This window comes from Castor canadensis, chromosome 7 (assembly GCF_047511655.1).
Source record: "Castor canadensis chromosome 7, mCasCan1.hap1v2, whole genome shotgun sequence".
Classification (NCBI taxonomy): domain Eukaryota; kingdom Metazoa; phylum Chordata; class Mammalia; order Rodentia; family Castoridae; genus Castor; species Castor canadensis.
This window is the reverse complement of record NC_133392.1, coordinates 114,748,884-114,767,239: the sequence shown is the minus strand read 5'-3', so window position 1 is coordinate 114,767,239 and position 18,356 is coordinate 114,748,884. Positions and strand designations below refer to the sequence as shown.

The 18,356-nt window shown below is 38.1% G+C and overlaps 1 protein-coding gene across 1 annotated transcript in view; it reads right to left on the bottom strand.

Moving 5' to 3' along the window:
- Positions 1–44: 44 nt before the first annotated feature.
- The window catches only part of Cyp2j2 (cytochrome P450 family 2 subfamily J member 2), a 37,715-nt gene continuing 19,403 nt past the window's right edge, over positions 45–18,356 (bottom strand). Inside the window, exons 5-9 of the mRNA XM_020160601.2 lie at positions 14,439–14,615; positions 12,641–12,782; positions 7,395–7,582; positions 4,759–4,897; positions 45–2,153 (exon numbers count right to left, since the gene is read on the bottom strand). Of these exons, the coding sequence (XP_020016190.2) occupies positions 1,975–2,153; positions 4,759–4,897; positions 7,395–7,582; positions 12,641–12,782; positions 14,439–14,615 (825 nt within the window). The 3' untranslated portion in view covers positions 45–1,974. The remainder of the gene's footprint in view (positions 2,154–4,758; positions 4,898–7,394; positions 7,583–12,640; positions 12,783–14,438; positions 14,616–18,356) is intronic.

Genomic DNA, 18,356 nt, shown 5'->3' with positions numbered 1-18,356 from the left:
AAGAAATAGAAGACAGTGTCCCTGATTGTTGAGGAACTTCAAAGCCTGACTTGATGGTTTTATACTGGACTATCGATTGCCCTGTTTTCTAAAGATTTATCCTCTAGTGAGTAAGAAGGAAGTCAGCACAGCTGGACTTTCATTTCCATTCTTCTTTTTATCAGTCAGAGAGACCAAGCTTTCCTACTCATATTAAAAATCCAACCATTTCTTCCAGATATGCTCTCCTTGATTTTCATATCCAATTTAGGTTAGCCCTAGCCAAACATTCTTCCTCTATACTCTTCTGTTTCCTTTTCTCAGGGTATTTGGTTGATCATACTTTTCTATGAAACCCAAGCAACAGGAAAGAAAAAGACCCCTGGCCTCCTTGTTAAATGTAACCAAGTCAGGAAAGAAAAATCTTTTGATGTGGCTTATTTTACTTTAACAGGTTCTTTTGTTTGCATTTGAGTTGGAGTCAAAATTGCACAGCCAGCCATGCTCCCCATTTTATAGCCAGTATCTCCCCTCAGTGAGCAGGATGCTGTCATTTCTGAAGTTCTGGTACCCAATGTGAAATGCTGTGGGAATAAGTGCCTGATGGAGGAATTAAGGCAGGAGGTGGTCTAAAGATAGAAGATCTTTTCATTTGCTCTCCAAACCTGCTCCCCAGCTTTGCTTACCTGTGTTCAAATCCTACCTGGCCCTGAGTCCAAGGCCAAGTTGGTGTTTATTACATAAATGCTGGAAATTGCTTAATACGTGCCTGGGAATAGGGATCTTTGCTTCCCTCTCACTTTCCAGAGGAGCATCCATGCAGACACAGGATAAAGTGCTCACAGTGCTAGCAATGCTAACTCTTATTGACTATTTTGCACCACTCTGATCTGAGATGCCTCAACAGGCCAGAAGCAAAAATAAGAAGGAGGCCCATTATAGCTTATCTTTTATGATGTGCTATGGTTCACAAACAATTTTAAATTCAATATATCCCTTGATTATCACAAGAACTATCTTTAAGCAAGGAATTATTCTCTCTTCACCTCTCAAAGGAAAAGATAAATCATTAAGCAGATAAATGATATGCACAGGGCCAATTTGTTTTTTTTTATAAAAGCATTTTCCAAACACTATACATCTCTTTAATTAAGCATATTGCCTAGATTGGGATTTTTAATGAATCTGTTAGTAGAAAATTGGTTTAATGGGCCATATTCAGCAGTAAAAAAAGAGACAGAAAAAGGGAGAGCAAAAGGGATATAGCATTTAGAAAATATTGGCATGAAAATGGAAAAATAAGACTTGTTGAAACTATTGTAAGAAGGGGATGAGGTGATAAGGGAGAATGATGGAGGGGGTGAATTTAACTAAGATATATTGTAAGCATATTGTAAATGTCACAATATATCCCCAGTACAACAATAATATGATAATAAAAAGAAAATTAAATTTTAAAATGTTGGCATGGAGATTTTATCATTAAATGAGTTAATACACTTAAAGCATTTAGCAAAATTTGGCATACCAGTAAGCCCTCAATAAAATTGTTATTAATGATTATACCAATTATAAGTTGATAGATATGAAAATATAGTGTAAATTCTAATTTACCATAATAACATGTATTTTTATTAATCAATTTGAATAAACTTCCTTAGTTTTTCAAACCCCAAACAGCAGAAACATTGCTCACAGCATTTCACATGTTTTTAGTCTGTCTCCTCTTACATCTCTTATTTTCCTTGGGGATTTTTGGGTGACACTTGCAATTCAAAATAACAGATTAGCAAAGACTCTGAAGGGTTTGCACAGGGCCAATTTGAAGGCAAATGCAGAGCTGGGATTTAGATTCAATATCTTCTTGGTTCAATTCTTCTCATGTTTCTTCAAAGTCATCTTTCTTCAATTCTTTCACATCTGAGCAGAAATCAGCAACTTCAGAGCACATGCCATTCTTTCTTGCTCTTCTTCTCATTTCCTTCTCCAACAACATCATGCCCTAGGTACAGCACATATGTGGTAGGTGTCTGGGGAAATGGTGAGGCCCACTCTGAACCTCAGGCTCAGCTTCTCATTCTTTAGGGGTTTGAAGGTGAATTTTTGCAAAAGGTAAGTGAAGAAAATAAATAGCTCAGACTTTGCTAATTGTTCTCCTAGGCAAGCTCGCTTTCCTGAAAGACAAAAACAGAAGAGGAATTACCTTCACAATTGGCACTAGTGCCTTCTGGTTTGGTATCCTCAACTACCTCCTGCAAAACCCAAGGCTGGCTTTGGCCTGGCCTCACCACAGCACAGAAGACAGAAGTGCAGGATTACAAAGTCAAATGCCTTGCCAGGTGAAGGGGTTCTGGAGGAAGATGCAGGGTGTAGGACAGAGACAATGGGAGCCCAGGGCTAACTGAGAGAGTGAGTGTCTAGCCTAAAAATGTTCAAACCACTTGTAACAAACAAAAATGACAATAGCAAACAGCAAAGCAGCAATGAAACTGTGTAATATTTATCAGTCCTGAAAAGGAAACTCCATAATATAAACAAGTAAGTGTAAGAGCAGTCATCTTTTTCCTATAACCATTTATAACAGGTACTTAGAGTATGTTTTTGCAAAAGCACTGAACCTTCACTTGGATCTGCAGGTGCCTGATGGCTATTTAAAAACAGGATAAAGCTTGAGATCTCTGCCTTCATTTCCTGTCTGTCTCCTTTGCCTTAAACTTTGGGTCAGATTCCTATTCAACTCTGCACGTAGGCATGTCAATCATTTAAGGAGTGCCCAACCACACCTGATAAGCCTGCCCCTTCAAGGCTGAAGACATCATGATAAGAGTATTTAGGGTATTTCCAACAAATTACCAACTGCCCACATCCTCTTGCAGACCTCTGGAGTGGCACCTAGAAGTCTTCAGTCATTGCCAGGAACAACTTCTAGATCAGCAGAGTCTGGTAGGCAGATCATCCCATGATGACACTGTTCATTGCAGGATCTCATGGGAACCAAACTCACCCATTTCAGAGTCACAGCAGTGATGGACAAATGTTCTGCACAGCAAATGCTCATTGCTCTGATTGCCTCCCTGAGCAGTAGGAATGTCCTCAGCACCAAGGGGGATTGTCCACACCTCCAAACAGTGAGAATTTACTTCACGCCAAAAAGACTGTGTGTGACCATAACTGAAATAATGATCCACCAGATAGCAATCTGACCAAGTAGGTGACCCTGCACACTTCTTCTGTTCCCTAAATAATCTTGGAGTTCATTTCAGTATGGCCAAAAACTCAATGAGATGCCTTCCCATAATATCCTATGGAATATTATATTCTGTGCCTTTCTTACATGTTTTATTTTCTTTTGTATTTAAGAGGTGAGTGGCTAAAAATGATTTTTTGAGAACTCCCAGAGTCAGTCCTCTAGCCCAGGGTTCTGGTTATACATTGTCCTCCTTTATCTTGGGGACCTCAGTGATAGGATTTTCCCTCTATTTTGGAACTGCTTAGGCCTCCCTCCTTGAGTGGTCTTTCCTCAACAAGGCCTTGGTTTCCAATGAGAGCTGGATCTTCCTCTACAGCTCACATTCCACACTGCCCTGGCCACATCCCACTCTGTCATGTATGGAAACCTGATGTAGATGACAGAGAGTCTGTTCAGCCACTCCCCTTTCTACACATGTGGTTGAGCAAGTTAAGCAACATTTCTTGGCATTATGAAAATGTGTTCTTGTTTACAGGCAAAGTTAGTTTATGTTTGGGCTATACACTGAATCTGAATAAACCAAATAATATGAAAATTTATGCAAAAAAACCTTTTAAAAATAATATACAAACGATAATAAGCAATCTACCTCATAGTTACTTGATCTGGTTCATTCCCCCAAACAGAAAAGAAACTGTTTAAAAGGTTCAAATTACTCTTACTACTTTAGAGGTAAGGAAACTGAGGCCAACCCAATGTGGAAGTAATCTCATAAAGCTTGTGTGGCTGAGCTACTCCTTGTAAGGTTACATGGAGATACACGTTCTAAGAAGTCAGCTTTTTCTTTCTATTTTATTCAGCTATGACCCTAGGGCTAAATGTTTAATACATAATAGATGCTCAGTAAATATTTATGGAATTAAGGAATTAGGAAATTATTTACAGTAATCTGTTTAATCTAACTCAATGGCTGCAATATACAGGATCTTTTGTTACTGATTTTACAATGCTATAACCAAGAATAGCCTTGGTTATATAGAATGGCTAGGAAACATAACAGCTTTCATTATGTCTACTCTTCTGCTTTTGAAGTTGCAAATTTTATGTATTAACTAGACATTAAAAAGGTAATGGAATTTAGAAAAGACAAAAGACCTCTTCAGGGAGTGCTTATATGGTAGAAGCCGATCTAATTAAGATAATAGTGTTTAGAGCCCTAACACTATGCAGTCAGCTCCTTCTTATCTCCTTATTAAAAGTCACCTCTATTTCTATGTGAGTAGGTAGCCCTTAAAAAGAAATTGGAAAATTTAAAAACTCTATGAACATGGCAGGTATCTTGGGTCTCTGTCCCCAGTGCTCTGGAAAAGAGACCAAAGGGAGGAAATCTCCAGAAGAGCCAAGGGATGGCTTGGGAAGTAGGACTGGTCTGAAGCAATGCCTGATCCAGGAAGTGCTGGGCTGTAGCCAACAGCAAGATGGGAAGGGCATCTGGAGACATCCTAAGTAAAGCAGTGGACTACAGGGAGAAGAGGAGGGAATGGTAAAGGATCAACTCTACATTCCCTCTCCTATTCATCACAACTCACCCATTGAGAAAGGCAAAAATGATTCCTTCTTCTTAAATTGTCCATTCTCCAAAAAATGCTCTGGATTGAAGGTGTCTGGGGTGGCCCATTCTTTGGGGTCTCTGTGCAGTGCAGTCAAATTGGTCAGGATCATGGTTCCCTACAGAAGGCAGCGAAAAGTAGAAGTTTGACCTATGGAACTCACCCATGCAGAAGGGTGTTGGTCCTCAGGCTCCCATGCCAGGGCCTACTCATATCCTGACCTCCTACCCCTCACCATCTGCCGAGACCAAATCCACAAGACCCTCCCCTTTGTGCAGGGTGACTTTGAATGATAAGTGGAAGTGTCTACTGAGAGTTTACTTGGGAAGTTAGAGTATTCTTCACTGCAGAATGGATCAGATCTTTACCGCAGAATGGCCTTATACAGGGCCAGGTTGGTGTGGGTCTGGGAGGAGACAAAGGAGAATCCATGATGGAATAATGTGGTAGGTCAGTCCACACTTTATCAAAGTCAGCCCTGTTGCTCATGCAGTGTGGATTACAGCATCTCTACAAAGGGAAAGGACGTCTCCTTCACTTCTGCATCTACTTCCTTCCACGTTCATGTGCTTACCCGGTACCACCACAGGCTTAATTATAGATACAGGTATCCAAGGAAAGGAACTGCTGTCCATGAAGGCACATGTTAAGATTCTAGAGTTACTAGAGAAAGCCTTTTCCTTCATCTATCTCACTCAACCCACCAATAAGGCTGGTCCTTCTTTACATCTTTCTCGATTCCTGCTTTCTACCACCACCTTAGTGCAGGCACTTTCCTCTCCTAGATTCCTGTACTAACCTTGAACTATGCCCTATATTTTCTGCTCCAAACCCATAGCAAACAGAGTTTCCTATGAATGACACAGTCATACCACACAATTCACCAATTCACACTTCAAACTTGGTACTCTAAAAAGGCTTCCCATCACTCCTGATGCAAAGACTCATCTTCTGACTTACCAGGGCCACTCCCCTCATTGTCTAGGCTGGCACTATGGTTGGATTTACAAAGAGTAACAACTGCTATTGTGAATATGAAGCTCTGCATGTGTAATCTCAATTCACTTCCACATGGATCCTATGAGGTGGATTTAAATGCATTTTACAAGTGAAGAAATTGAAGCTGTGAGAGGTTAAGTAATGTGCTCAGAAATCACACAGAGGGAGGAGGTAGAGCCACCATTGGAACTATGACTATTTGATGTCAAAGCCATGGTTCCTGGCCTCTGTTGCATACAGTCAATTAGATTTCTCATGTCCAAGATGGTTTCAAGAGTTGATGCTAAAAGTCTGTGATGGAAGAAGTCTGAACTGGATCACTGGAGTTAAACAAATGATTAGAAAAAAATGCAAAGAGCACCTAGGGAGTTCAGTCCTCATCCCCATACAATGCTCAATGAGTAAGGAAACAGTAAATGCAGCATCTGCTTTTCTGGCTCTGACGTGACAGTCACCAATCAGGGTCCAGTGGGTTTGCTCTTCTGGTTTTGCCTCTGGAGACTGTCCCAAAGAAAAGCACAAATTAGATCCACAGAGGCTATGAAGATGATGAAAGCAAAGGAAGGAGCTGGAATTGTGCAATGTGCAGAGAGGATGCTAGGGGGCGAAGGAGAGCTCTCTGAGAGATGTTAAGAGTTGTGGGTGTTTGTGATCAGAATTTTGTGAAGTCAGGAAATTTAAGTCTGGGAATGTAGTTCAAGTGGTAGAGCACTCACCTAGCAAGCACAAGACTCTGCCAGTATGGAAAGGGAGGAGGAGGGAGACACAATTTATCAAGAACCAATGCAGAAAAATTGAAGGGAGATTCTGTTGTAAAGTTAAAAGTAAAGTCCTGTGGCAGGAACAGACAATTCTGGTTCTAGATCCCAAGTCCAAGGTTGAGCGATCTCATGCAAGTTTAATTTCCCTGGGCCTCAATTTCCCAGTCAATAAGATGGGAGTCATATTCTTTCTGAAAACTGAGTAAGACATTTTGAAAGAGGCAAATAGTCTACAACACAAAATGCTCAATAAGTGTTTACTATTGTATCTCCATTTCCAATAATTAATTGGAAAGCCACTGCAGTGGCTTTCTTTTTGAGAAGATAGTTCCCCATTATGGGGCTACAAGTAAAATCTTGAAAAATAGATGTGAAGACATTAATTAAAAACATCATCATCAGTGTGACATCTACCCAGCTGGTGTCACACATCCCTGCACATTTTAACATTCTATAAATTCAGGATAATGGAGTAGAGCTTCTAAACTAAACCTGGCATATCTTCCTAATCTTGTGAGATGCTCTACCAGGCAAAGAAAAGAGTTCTGTGGCAAAGTCTGATAGAGAATTGCTGCCTGCTGAGATTCATGATGCACAGGAGCAGATTAGCAATACTGAGAAGTCACAGTGGAAAAAAAATTCAGTCTTTGCCTAAATATATCTGACATTGGAAATTTCCCTTCTTCGCTGCCCACAATAATAACATATAGTTAAAAACATGGAGGAAAACTAGATTAAATCAGGTATAAAGTATCACTTTCCTCATCTAAGTGATTCCTATGGAGAGGATTCAGGTTCTTTTTGATGATTTCCTGAGACAGGCTTGAGGATCTAAGCCTGGCAGTCCCTACTTACCTTTGGCAGGTGGTATCCAGCCAAAGTGGTGTCCACTGTCACTTCCCTGGGAACGCTCAGCGGGAGGATATTGCCCATTCTTAGCACCTCGTGGATCACAGCATTGATGTAGGGCATTGATGCTCGGTCCACTAAGCTCGGCAGCTTCTCCTGGCCAATCACGCTGTCAATTTCAGCCTGTACTTTTTCTGCAAGAGAAGAAGAGGTTCTATTACTTTTAAACTGTAAAATTTTTTATTTGTTTAGTATAAATTAATTGTACAAAGAGGATTTATTATATTTCCATATACACATATAATATACTTTGATTAAAACCACCCTTTCTATTATGCTTTCTTAGCCCCCTCCCTCCTGCCGTCCCTTTAACAGTTTTTAGGGGGTTTCATTAAGGTCTTTTCATACACATTTAAAAAGGTCTTTGATCATACTCATTCTCAATACCCTCTTCTTTCCCTCTCTTTCCACTGGTTCTCCCCCAAAGTCCCCTTTTTACAATCATGTCATATTATTTTTTTTGAGTCTAGATTCAACATATAAGCAAAGACATGATTTTTATATTTCTGAGCTTGGCTTATCTCACTCAACATAATTATCTTTCATTCCATACAAGTTTCTGCAAATGACATACCTTCCTTCTTCTTCAGAGCTGAATAGTAATTTGCTTTATCCTTTATTGTTTGTTGGACACCTAGGCTGATGCCATAGTTTGTCTGTTGCAAATAGTGGTGCGATAACACGGGTGTGCAGGTTATCTCTACAGTATGTTGACTTACATTCCTTCACACATATGCACAAAAGTGCTATTGCATGATTGTGTGGTAGTTCCATTATTAATTTTTTGAGAAACATTCATACCAATTTCCATACTAGCTGCAAAGATTTACATTCTTTCCAACAATGTATAAGGGTTCCTTTTCTCCCACATCCTTGCCACCATTTGTCATTGTTCATTTTCTTGATGATAGCCATCCTGATTGGGGTGAGATGGAATCTCAATATTATTTAATTTGCATTTCCTTTATGGCTAAGAATGTTAAACATTTCTTCATGCATTTATTGGCATTTGAGCTTGGCTTGAGAACTCTGTCGATTCCTTTGTCCACTTACTAATTAGATTATTTGGTCATTTGGTATTTAATTTTTTGAGCTCTTTATATATTCAGGATAAAGATGTAGGAGTGTTTTGCAAGATCTTACCCATTGTATTTCAACTAGTGATCTGGTTGGAAAGAAAGAAAATGCTCCTTAACCCACTGATTGATTAGCTTATTTAGAGAACTGTCAAGTCTTTAACTTTCCTTGAATCTAGTTAGACTATGGAATAGAATAGCCAGGATTAACATGGCTAAGCTCAAAGTATGATCTTGTCTTAGTCTATAACAAAGTGACATGGACTGGGTGGCTTATAAAGAACATGAGTTTATTTCTCATAGTTTTGGAAACTGGGAAGTCCAAGATCAATATACCAGCAGGTATGTTGCCTGGTTCATCAGTGGCACCTTCTTGCTGTGTCCTCACATGTTACAAGGAACAAGGCAATTCTTTTTTAAGGACATGATCACCCTACAAAGTCCCTATCTCTTAGTACAATCACATTTGATTTTAGCATTTGAACTTGGTTGAGAGGACACAAATATCCAGACCACAGCAGATTCATGGACTAATTTCTCAGGGAGATACGTAAGAGAAGATAGACAGAAAACTCTTGCTCTACAACATTGTTGCATAAGCTATTAAAACCCTTTGAGACTCAGTTTTCTCTTCTGATTAGTGGGAATAACTTTGCCTTATATTGAGATTTACCTGAACTGATGCAATGGAAACAATGAATAATATAGAAAGTGCTAGCCATCCTCCAATGACAATACATTTTTGGCCTTATTTCAGGATCTTCTATTCTATTCCATTGGTTTGCATGACTATATTTGTGCCAGTACCATGCTGGTTTTATTAGTATGACTCTGTAGTATAATTTGAAGTCAGGCATTGTGATAGATTAAACATTGCTTTTTATGCTCAGGAGTGCCTGGGCTGTTCAGGATCTTTTGTGTTTCCATATGAATTTTAGAAATTTTTTTCTATTTTTGTGAAAAAATGTCGTTGGCATTTTGATGAGGATTGTATTGGATTTGTACTTGACTTTTGTTAATGTGTCATACTAATGCTCCTGATCCATGAACATAGGACCATTTTCTAGTCTCTACAACTACTTTCTTCAGTGCTTTATCATTATCATTGTAGAGGTCATTAACACCTGTGGCTAAGTTTATGCCTAGGTATTTTTCTTTTTGAAGATGTTGTGAATGGGAAGGGTTTCCTGACTTCTTCTCTAGTGAACTGTGGGGTGTCTAGAAAGGCTACTTTTTTGTATGTTAACTTTTAGCTTGCTGGAATTTTACATCAGAGCTAAGTATCTTTTAGTGAAGACTTTAGTTTTTAAAAGTACATTACCATATTATCTGCAAATGAGGATAATTTAACTCCTTCCTTTCTTCTTCATATCCCTTTTAGTTATTTCTCTTACTTTACTGCTCTGACTGAAATTCAAGCACTGTATGGTGATAGTGGAGCCCTTGTCTCATCTCTGATTTTAGAGGACATGCTTTCAGTTTTTCCCCATTCAGGTTAACGTTGGACTGTCACATATAGCATTTACTATGTTGATGTATGTCTCTTCTGTTCCTAGTTTCTTCACTGCTTCCCTCCCCTCACTTTTTTGGTGGTACTGGGGATAACTCAGGGCTTTAAGCTTGCATGGTAAGAACTGCACTCCTTGAGCATTGCCTTCAGCTCTTTTTGCTCTGATTATTTTGGAGATAAGGTCTCACTTTTTGTGCAGGCCAGCCTGGATTGTGAGCCTCCTATTCTATACTTCCTTTTGTTGCTGAGATGACAGGCATGTGCCACCATGCCCAGGTTTTGTTTTTTTTTTTTCTGTTGAGATGTGGTCTCAAAAACTCTTTTACCTGGGCTGGCCTGAGAAAACTGAGCAAACTGTGATCCTCCCAATCTCAGCCTCCTGTGTGGCTTGCAATGACAGGCATGAGCCACTTGGTGACTGTTTCTTCAGTACTTCTATCATGATGCAATGTTGGATTTCATCAAATGGTTTTCTGTTGTGATGATGTGATTCTTGTACTTGCTTGAGTGTTATATGCTGTATTACATTTATTGGTTTGCGTATGTTAAACCATCCTTGCATTCCTGGAATGAAACCAACTTGCTCATTCTGTGTGATCTTTTAATGTGTTGTTGAATTTGTTTTGCTGGTATCATTGAAGATTTTTGTATCTAAGTTTCTCAAGGAAATTGGCCTATATTTTTCTTATTTTCTATGCCCTTATCTGGTGTTCATGTCAGGGTAATACTGGCTTCACAGAATGAGAGTCGAAGTTATTCTTCCTGGGTTTTTCTTTGTTGGGAGGTTTTTAATTACTCTTTCAATCCTGTTGCTTATCAATCCTGATCAGGTGAGGTTATTTGTGTCTTATTGGTTCAATTTTGGCAGAAATTTGTGTCTAGAATTTAATCTTATTCTTCCAGATTTTCCAGTTTTTTGGAGTGTAAGTTTTCAAATTATTCCCTAATGATCCTCTGGATATCAGTGGTATCTTTTTGCCTCTAATTTTATTAATATGTATCTTTTTCTTTCATTTTTGTCTGCCTCAACCTCCCAAGTGTTGGAATTATAGGTATCTGGCACCATGCCTGGATCATCTTAACTATTTTTAAGTAAACAGTTAAGCAATGTTGACTTTTTCATCTTCTAAACTGAAATTCTATGTTTGTTAAATATCTCATTTCCACTTTTCCCAATCTCTGGCTACTATCATGCTATATTTTGTGTGAAATGTGACTATTCTAGATAACTCATTTCAGTGGAATACTATAGTATTTCTGCTTTTTCTGTCATGCATGGCAAAACATTGCCATGCTGTAGTATAAATGAGAGTTTCATTCTTTTTAGGCCTGAATTGTATTCCATTTCATATATACTCCACATTTTGATTATCCATTGATGGTCCATGAACACATGAACACTTGGGCTGATTTGACCTCTTGGCTACTGTGAACATTATTATATGAACGTGGGTGTAAACTTCTGTATTTTAATCTATTCCTATTATGGTGCCTCTATTCAAAGAAAGGCAAATCTATATCCAACTCATTAGCTTTTAAACTTAAAAAAAATCTTAGGTAGAAATGCATTTTACATCATGACCACAGATACAGAAATATGCAAACATATAAGCATATAATTATGCATTAATATATGAAGAAATGGAGTATTAAGAACATATTTATTAATAGTACATGGGAAGCACTCTAATCTTCTCTATTTTATTTTTATCTTAGGGCAAAAACAATTGGTCTTGATCCACTAAATTAATTTTATGCCTCTTTAATAAACTATTTACCATAATTTGAAAAATGGTACCACAATGGTTTCCATGCCCCCTGCTCAAACTATTCTAGAATCTGACAGACAAAACATGTGTTGTGAATGTTCACTCTCCTTGTAGGGACAACAGTCTGTGGGAGAAGATATATAAATCATGTGTGATATACACAGCAATGGAGATGCATCAGGGCATCTCCAGAGGAAGAAAGTGCTAATGATCCTCTACCTAATAATTTCTGGAGGAAGGGAAAAGTAGGGAGGTAGAATTTGAGCAGACTACCCTAGAAGAACTAGGGGATGACCTTATCAAGAAATCAGTATAGTACATTCTCGTGGAGGGAAGAGCAGATGTCATGACTTAGAGACATAAATAAGAACAGTGCCAAGAGTTATTGAGCAAAGCCACTATGCAGGGTGGGTGAAGTTGAATCTTGCCAGGCAAAAGAGAGCACATCAGAGGGCATTTTATATCAGATGAATGAGTTTGAGCAGTATGATATGAAAAGGGGAAGACACTACTAAAGGAAAGAAGGGCATACCTAGATTTTCATGTGAGAATATAACTCTTTCTGAGCCTTATCACAATGTCAATCAACTTCACTGTTTCTCTGAGCTTCACTCTGAGCTTCTTGAGAGCAAGGACTCTGTAATATTTGTACCAGAAAGACTCACTGAAAATCCTCACATAAAATGTGAAGAATGTGCCCATTCCCAAGTGCACATCACCCCGTGACTATTTTGCCTACCTTTCCATTATACTGTGCCATTCTCTGGCCTCTATCTAAGCCATATGGTTCAGGAGCATCATGCTTTCTTGGTCTGGACACATTCACTGCACACCCACCTTGGACTTCTGGGTAGAGACCCATATACAGCAGACCCCAGCGCAGGGTTGTAGATGTTGTCTCAGTTCCAGCAAAGAAGAGGTCCAGTGTGCTATAGATGAGGTTCTCTTCATGAAAACATGAAGTAGTCTTGTCTGTGTCCTAGAAAGTACAGTGTATATTGGTTTATTCAGAACATTTTTGATTGTTAAAAAGATGGGGGGCTTCACTCTCAATCAAGAATTTGTTAGTAAAAATCTCCAGGAGAACTGACTTTCCCTTTGGTCTCCTCAGGAAGCACCAATATCATGAGTGTCTTTCTAGCCAGAGTGCCAAAGCTGACAGAAAGCTTCAAACACTTGGGTGGATGAAAATCATGACAACTATTTTCTTATGCCTGTAATTTTGGAGAAATGATGAATATCGTGGGAAGAGAATGGGCTGTAAATGAGACAGAGTTGGTGGTCACTGTCAGGCACATCTTGCTGCATGACATAGAGCAAATCACTTCACATTTCTCTGCTATAGTTTCATAAAATGAGAATAACACACATCCCTTATGATGACATTATCCATTATGTGAGATGCGGAAGGCACATAGCAAATACTCAGTAAATGATTGTGCTGATACCATAGAATAAATAAATAATTCCTCTATATACAGCTATTGTATCTCCTCATTAATCTTTTCTAGTTGAAACTTCTGTTTCCACCAATTAATCCTTTTCATACTCCATTACCTTTAGTATCTTCCTTGGGAAGCCTCAGTTTCTAAACATTGCTCTTAATGTTAATAGTCCTACACCTGCATACTATATGGCATGAAGTCTCCTCCTTTGAGGAGAAAACAGTCCTTCTATTAATATGCCATTAAGAAACTAAGACAGAAGACAGGAGAGATCTACCATTTGTCTCCTGCAGGAGGAGGGACCACTAATTTAATGAGTCAAAGATTATGACACTGATCCAGTGCTGTCCATTAGTCAGAGGACCTCTGAGCTCAAGGTGGAAGCCCCACTGAGACCTTCAGGTCAAACTCTGGCATCCAACTCAGCTTTGCTTGTGTTTTGCAATGGGGCTAAAAGATGGGGTAGTTAGCTGACCTCAGACCCAACTAATAAAAAAATAGAGCTTAATTTTCCCCTTGCTGTACAGTTCCTTCAGATAAGAATAAGGCATAAAATTTGAAAAAGGCATAATTTTGGCATTCACAGGGTCTTAAACCAAATGCGATTAAATCCTTACATTTGTTTCTAATTACCTCAACAATCCTGAGGTAATGCTACCTTGTACTTCTGAAATATTACCTCTATTTTTACTCACCTGTGGTAGGCTAAATAATGGTCTACAAACATATTTGCATTCTAATCCTTGGAACCTGAGCATGTTACCTTATATGTCAAAATGATCCTGTAACTGTGATTAATTTAATGATTTGAGATAGAAAGATTATCCTGGATTACCCTTATAAGAGTGTCAGAGTCAAAGAGAGAGATGCAAAGATGAAAACAGAGACAGAGAGGAGAAAAGATGTTACACTCCTGTCACTGAAGATGGACAAAACAGTCACAAGTCAAGGAATACATCCCTAGAAGTTGGGAAAGTCATGGAAACACATTCCTCCTAGAGCTTTCCAAAAGGAACAAGTCTGGCCAACACTTTAAAGTGAATCTGATTTTGGACTCATGGAGAATTGTGAGAAAAAATCTGTGCTATTTGAAGTCACTAGACTTGTGGTACCTTGTAGCTGCAACTGGAAACGGATACATTACTCTTTGTTCTATAAGAATAAAACAAAGGAAACTCTTTTTCTCTCACCTTTTCCATTTCCTTGAGGTAAGCATCTATAAAGTCTCTTGTTTTGTCAGGATTCCAATCTCTCTTGTGTTGTTCAATAATTTGAGAAACAAACAATTTCAGTTTCTCCCAGTTGCTGAAGAGAGTTTGGTGTGGTCCAGGAATGAATTTCATTATCCATGGGAAGACATTATAGAGCTATTTAAGAAAAACAAAACCACTATGGTGATAACATGGTGCCACTTGTCTACTTTCAAAGACAGTCTTATCCTTTCATCTCTTTTATTTTCTTACACTCCAACTGTGTACTCCTCCTGTACTCCTCTTTTCTTTCTCAACCCTCTGCCAGACATCTCAGCTCCATGCAAAAGATATAGTGCTTTAGACTTCTCACTACCCCAAGTTACAGCCATCCTCATCACCTACCTGGATGATGTCATAGATTTCATTGTTTTTTCCTGATTCACTCATAACTCCATCACTGTCTCTTTTCCTTCAAGCTGCCAGAGGAATATTTAGCAATGCAACCACATAGGTTCAGTCTTTGACTCTGAATTCTCAATGGTTTTCCATTATACTAAAGTTCTACTCATTTTCATGCCTGTAAGCCTTACTGAGACGTTCCTTGCAGACCTGTCACCACCTTTCTATCTCTGCTACTCTGTACAGTCCAGTTACATTGGCCTCTGTGATCACATCGACGACATTCCTGTTTTAGGTCTTTGCAGTTGGCATTCATTGTGCCTAGAAAACTTTCCCTCTGAAATCTTTATAAACCTGGTCCTTTGCTTCATAAAAGGACTATTCAATTATCTCCTCAGTGCTGTCCTACCAGGTGATTCTTTATGTAGCAGTCATGTTTTCATCCCCTCTCTAGTCCCTTGTTAAGATTTCTTTTCCCTCACATAAATTATTATTAATATGTATTTATGTGGGTACTTACATAATTTGTTATCACTCACCAAGATATAATTTCCTTATAGGTAAACTTTTGTTGTGTTTTAACTGAAATAAAGTGGGTGTTCTTCAAAAAGCCTTTTCTAGAATCTCATGTAAAACTGATAGCATATCAATAGTGAAAAATTAAATAGACTTAAAATGAGATGGGCGTGGATACGATTATTAGCTCTGCTGCTTTCTAGTTTTAATGGCTGGTAATAGTTATGATAGTAATTATGTACTTTGTTGATCTTCTGCTTAAGTAGCTGCCAGTGGGTTCCCATGGTGATTCTGCATACTGAATGACAGGAGATACACGAAGCACTAACACAGAACTGGTGAACCATTATCTATATTTGATTGTACATACCTACACTAGCTTGCACACACCATGTTGCTTCATTTCATCTTTATAGGATTGTTGTAAAAATTAACAGAGGTAAGTGTGTGCAGATATTCATGAATGCCTGGTATACGCAGGCACAGTGTAGAAGGGTTCCTGTTCCCCATATCCTTGTCAGCATTTGTTGCTGTGTGTTTCCTTGATAAAAGCCAGGGTTGATGGGGTGAGATGGAATCTCACTGTTATTTTGATTTGCATTTACACAATGCCTAACAATGTTGGCCATTGATTTTTAAAATTTTGTGTTAGCATATTGTTATTGGATAGAGGGTACATTGTTACATTTACAAAAGTGCTTGCAATGTATCTTAGGTAGATTCACCCCATCATTCTATTTATCCCCCTTCTTAGAATAGTTTCAGTAGGTCTCATTGTTTCATTTTCATTTATGAGTACATAATATTTCCATCATATTTGCCCTCCTGTTTACCCTTTCCTTATGTCTTCTCCTTCCCACTGGTATCACCCCCCCACACAAGGTCTGTTTTCCCTGTCTTTCTTTTTTTTTTTTTTTATATCATATTGCTTTTGTATTGGGGGTATATTGTGACATTTACAAAATTGCTTATAATAATCTTAGTTATATTTATCCCACCATTATTCTCCTTTATCTCCCCTTTCCCTATTCTTAGAATAGTTTCAATAGATGTCCTTTTTCATTTTAATACATGAATACATAATATTTCTACCATATAACCTCCTATACCTTTTCCTTATACCCTACCCCTCCCACTGGTACCAATCCCCAAGGTAGAATCTGTTTCACCTTCCTGTCCTGATTTGGAAAAAAAGACATTTTTGTTTGTTTAAGATATCTATGTAGAGAGTTTTGTTATGACATTTCCATGTATATATGTATTATATTCCATATTGTTTCATCCCTCCATTTTTCTCCTTTCTCTTTTAGTCCTCTTCTTATGATGATTTTTAACAGGTTAAAAATTCTGTATCATTCTTGTATAGAAAGCATAGAAATGAACCATATTCATTTTCTTTACTTCTTTCAGTTACCCTCCCCCTCCCACTAGTGCCCTCACCTTGGCATGATGTGTTTTTTACATTCTTGTCCTTCATTGTTTAGATGTCTGCTCATTTGTCAGTGGGATTTTTGCCTTGGTATTATACCTGTACATGCACTGTGCTTAAGTCAATGTAACCACCCTCCACTGAATTTCCTTGCTCTTTTCCCCTAGCCTGTGCTATTTAACAGTTTTCAATGTGTTTTGTTGTGTCTTGTTCCTATACAGATGTGATGTACTTCATTATTGTTTGCTATCTTTCTTTCCTTCTTTTCCTCCTCTCTTGGTCTCCTCTACCAGTCCCACTTTTGGATTACATGCTCTGTATATATTTCTATGTATATATAATATTGCTTTTATATTGTATTTGTATTCTGCATAGAAGAGAAAACATGAGGTCTTTGGTTTTCTGAACTTGGCTAACTTCACTTACTATGATGTTCTCTAGTTCTGTTCATTTACCTGAAGACAACAAAATGTCATTCTTCTTTATGGCTGAATAAAATTCCCTTTTATATAAATACCACATTTTCTCAATCCATTCTTCAGTTGTTGGGCATCTTGGCTGTTTCCATAGCATAGCTATTGTGAATAATGTTGCAATAAACATGGATGTGCAGGTGTCTTTATGGTAACTTGATTTATACTCCTTCAGGTATATCCTTAGGAGTGATTGCTGGATCATATGGCAGTTGTATTTTTACTTTTTTGAGGACCCTTCATACTGTTTTCCACAGTATGGCTGTACTAGTTTACATACCCACCAACATTGTATGAGGGCTTCTTTTTCCCCACATCCTCACCAACATTTGTTGTTGTTTGTGTTCTTGATGATAGTCATTCTAACAGGAGAGAGGTAGAAAATCAAAACGTGGTTTTGATTTGCATTTCCTTTACAGCCAGGGATGTTGAGCATTTCCTCATGTGTTTTTTTTTTTTTTTTATCATTTTGACCTCTTCCTTTGAAAAAGCTCTGTTGAATTCATTTACTCATTTCTTTATTTGGTCACTGATTTTTTTTGAGTTTAGCTGTTTGAGCTCCCTGAGTATTCTGGTTATTAATCCCTTGGCAGATATATAGCTGGAAAAGACTTTCTCCCATTCTGTGGGCTGCCTTTTCAATCTGGTGACCATTTCTTTCATTGTGCAGAAACTTTTTAGTTTTATGTAGTTCCATTTATCAATACTTTCTTTTAGTTGCTGAGCCATTTGTATGTTCTATTTAGGATGTTATTGACTATGCCTATAATTTTCAGTGTATTCTCTGCTCTTTCCTGCACTAGCTTCAAAGTTTCAGGTCTTATATTAAGGTCTTTAATCCACTTTGAGTTGGTACTTGCACAGGGTGGAAGACATAGATTTCTATATGCAGATACCCAGTTTCATGTATTTATTGGTCATTTGTAATTCTTCTTTTGAGAACTGTTTGATTCATTTGCCTTTATTGACTGGATTATTTGTTCTTTGATGTTTAATTTTTTTTATCTCTTTATGCATTCAGGATATTAATCCCTTATCAGATAAACAACTGGTAAAGATTTAACACCATTCTGTAGACTGTCTCCTTTCTCTGGTAAT